This window comes from Rhinatrema bivittatum, chromosome 2 (genome assembly GCF_901001135.1).
Source record: "Rhinatrema bivittatum chromosome 2, aRhiBiv1.1, whole genome shotgun sequence".
Taxonomy (NCBI): Eukaryota; Metazoa; Chordata; class Amphibia; order Gymnophiona; family Rhinatrematidae; genus Rhinatrema; species Rhinatrema bivittatum.
Window position 1 is genome coordinate 6,011,652 of NC_042616.1, and position 2,949 is coordinate 6,014,600.

At 37.9% G+C, this 2,949-nt stretch overlaps 1 protein-coding gene across 1 annotated transcript; it reads left to right on the top strand.

The window, feature by feature from the left end:
- Positions 1-1,608: 1,608 nt before the first annotated feature.
- LOC115085999 (gastrula zinc finger protein XlCGF7.1-like) lies at positions 1,609-2,601 on the top strand. Its single transcript, XM_029592579.1, has 2 exons — positions 1,609-1,934; positions 2,100-2,601. Exons 1-2 carry the CDS (start codon positions 1,609-1,611, stop codon positions 2,599-2,601), a joined length of 828 nt encoding a protein of 275 aa, XP_029448439.1.
- Positions 2,602-2,949: the final 348 nt, after the last annotated feature.

Sequence of the window (2,949 nt, forward strand, 5' to 3'; positions counted from 1 at the left end):
TGCTGACTGTGTCCCATTAAACCATGTCTTTCTATTTGCTCTGTGATTTTGATCTTTAGAATAGTTTCCACTATTTTTCACGGCACTGAAGTCAGGCTCTCTGGTCTATAGTTACCCGGATCGCCCCTGGAGCCCTTTCTAAATATTGGGATTACATTAGCCACCCTCCAGTCTTCAGGTATAATGGATGATTTTAATGATAGGTTACAAATTTTAATTAATATATCTGAAATTTCATTTTTTAGTTCCTTCAGAACCCTAGAATGCATACCATCCGGTCCAGGTGATTTACTACTCTTTAGTTTGTCAATCTGGCCTACTACATCTTCCAGGTTCACAGTGACTTCATTCAGTTCATCTGACTCATCACCCCTGAAAACCATCTCCGAAACTGGTATCTCCCCAACATCCTCATTAGTAAACACAGAAGCAAAGAATTCATTTAGTCTTTCTGCAATGGCCTTATCTTCCCTAAGAGCCCCTTTAACCCCTCAGTCATCTAACTTTCTAACTGATTCCCTCACAGGTTTCTTGCTTCAGATATATATATTTTAAAGTTTTTATGAGTTTTTATCTCTATGGCCAACTTCATTTCAAACTCCCTCTTAGCCTGCCTTATCAATGTTTTACACTTAACTTGACAATGCTTATGCTCTTCCTATTTTTTTTCAGATGGATCCTTCCAATTTTTGAAGGATGTTTTTTTTGGCTAAAATAGCCTCTTTCACCTCACCTTTTCACCATGATGGTAATCGTTTTGCCTTCCTTCCACCTTTCTTAATACATGGAATACATATGGACTATGCTTCTAAGATGGTATTTTTAAACAGTGTCCATACTTGTTGTAGACTTATACCCTTTGCAGCTGCACCTTTCAGGTTTTTTTTCTATTTTCCTCATTTAATCAAAGTTTCCCTTTTGAAAGTTTTGCACAAGAGCCATGGATTTGCTTACTGTCCCCCTTCCAGTCATTAATTCAATAGTTATATGTTATGATCATTATTGCCAAGCGGCCCCACCACCGTTACCTCTCTCACCAAATCCTGCATTCCACTGAGAATTAGATCTAAAATAGCTCCCTCTCTCGTTGGTTCCTGCCTGTGGTGATCTTAACCCGTGCCTCAGCACAGGAAGCTGACAGCAGGAGCTGGGACACATATTCTGAGTGGCTGTTGTGTGATCTCTTGCCATGGGTAGCATTTTATAGTCACTAATACATGTTTAATGGTTGCTTTTTTACATCCAGCAGGTCATGACGTAGTGCAGAAAGAGAAGAGAGAGGAGAATCAAGAAGAATGTCCTATAGTACCAATCCTGAAAGACTTGGGGGGGGGATGTTTCCCAGGGTCCTGAGAGGGGAGAAATTAGAAGTAATCGGGTATCAGATAAGCTGAGAGACCCTGCAGGAGACTCGCTGGATGGAGTAACTGAGTGTGACAGATGTGACCGGGAGCTCACGGACATCCCTGAACACCAGAGAAACTTCAGAACAGAGAAATCCTTCCAAAATACTAATGGTGATCAAAAGACTTCTGACCTTCACCAGAGAGAGGGGAGAGAGAAGGAATCCTTTGTGTGTGACATCTGTGGAAAATGCTTTAATTGGAAATGCCATTTTACATTGCACCAATAATTCACTCAGTAGGGGCACCATTTAAATGTAGTGAATGTGATAAATGCTTCAATTACAAATCATCTCCAAGAAACCATCAAGAACTGCACATGGATGAGAAACTATTTACTTGTACTGAGTGTGCTAAAAGCTTCCGTAGTAAAGCACATCTGAAGATACATTGGGGGATCCATGTGAAAGAGAAACCATTTAAATGTGCCAAATGTGGGAATCAATTTAGAGTTAAATACCTTCTCAGAAGACATGAAAGGATCCACACTGAATATGATAAATGTATCAGTCACAGAGGCAAACTGAGAGTGTAGGAAAGGATAGATAGGGGAGAGAAACAATATACTTATTTCAAATCTGATAAAAGCTTCAGTAATAAATCTGAGCTAAGAAAAAGAGAGAAAATCCACACAGGAGAAAAACAATTTAAATGTTCTGAATGTGATAAATGTTTCAAACGAAAATATGACCTAAGAATACTTGAAATAATCTATACTGGAGACAAACCATATAAATGTTCTGAATGTGAGAAATGTTTCAGTCAGAAAGGCCACCTGCAACGCCATGAAATTTCCCACAAGGGAGATAAACCATTTAACTGTTCAGCATGTGATAAAAGCTTCTGTATGGTATCTGACTTAAAAATACATAAAAGAATCCACAGTGAAGTGAAACTGTATAAATGTTCTGAATGTAATAAAAGCTTCCAGTATAAATCTGACCTAAAAATACATCAAAGAATCCACACTGGAGAAAAACAATTTAAATATTCTGAATGTGATGAACACTTCATGTATAAATGCAACCTAAAAATACATGTAAGAATCCACACTAGAGTGAAACACTTAAAATGCTCTAAATGTGATAAACTCTTCCTGCGTAAATCTAAACTAAAAATACATGAAAGAATCCACACTGGAGCAAAACAGTCCCGAGAGAAACCATTTAAATGTGCTGAATGCTTCATGTATAAATGAAAACAAAAAATACATGAAAGAATCCACACTAGAGAGGAACCATTTAAATGTTCTTAATGTGATAAACTCTTCTTGCATAAATCTAAACTAAAAATACATGAAAGAATCCACACTGCAGAGAAGCCATATGAATGTTCTGGATGCGATAAACGTTTCACTCAGAAAGGTAACCTGCAATTGCATGAACTGACGCACATACACCCACCAAGAGAGGAATCATTTAAATGTTCTTAATGTGGCAAAAGCTTCAAGTATAAATCTCTCCAAAGACTACATGAAAGAATCCACGCTGGAGTGCCACTGGCCTGATTAAAACAAAAGAATTTCCTAGCACACCTTGATATGTTG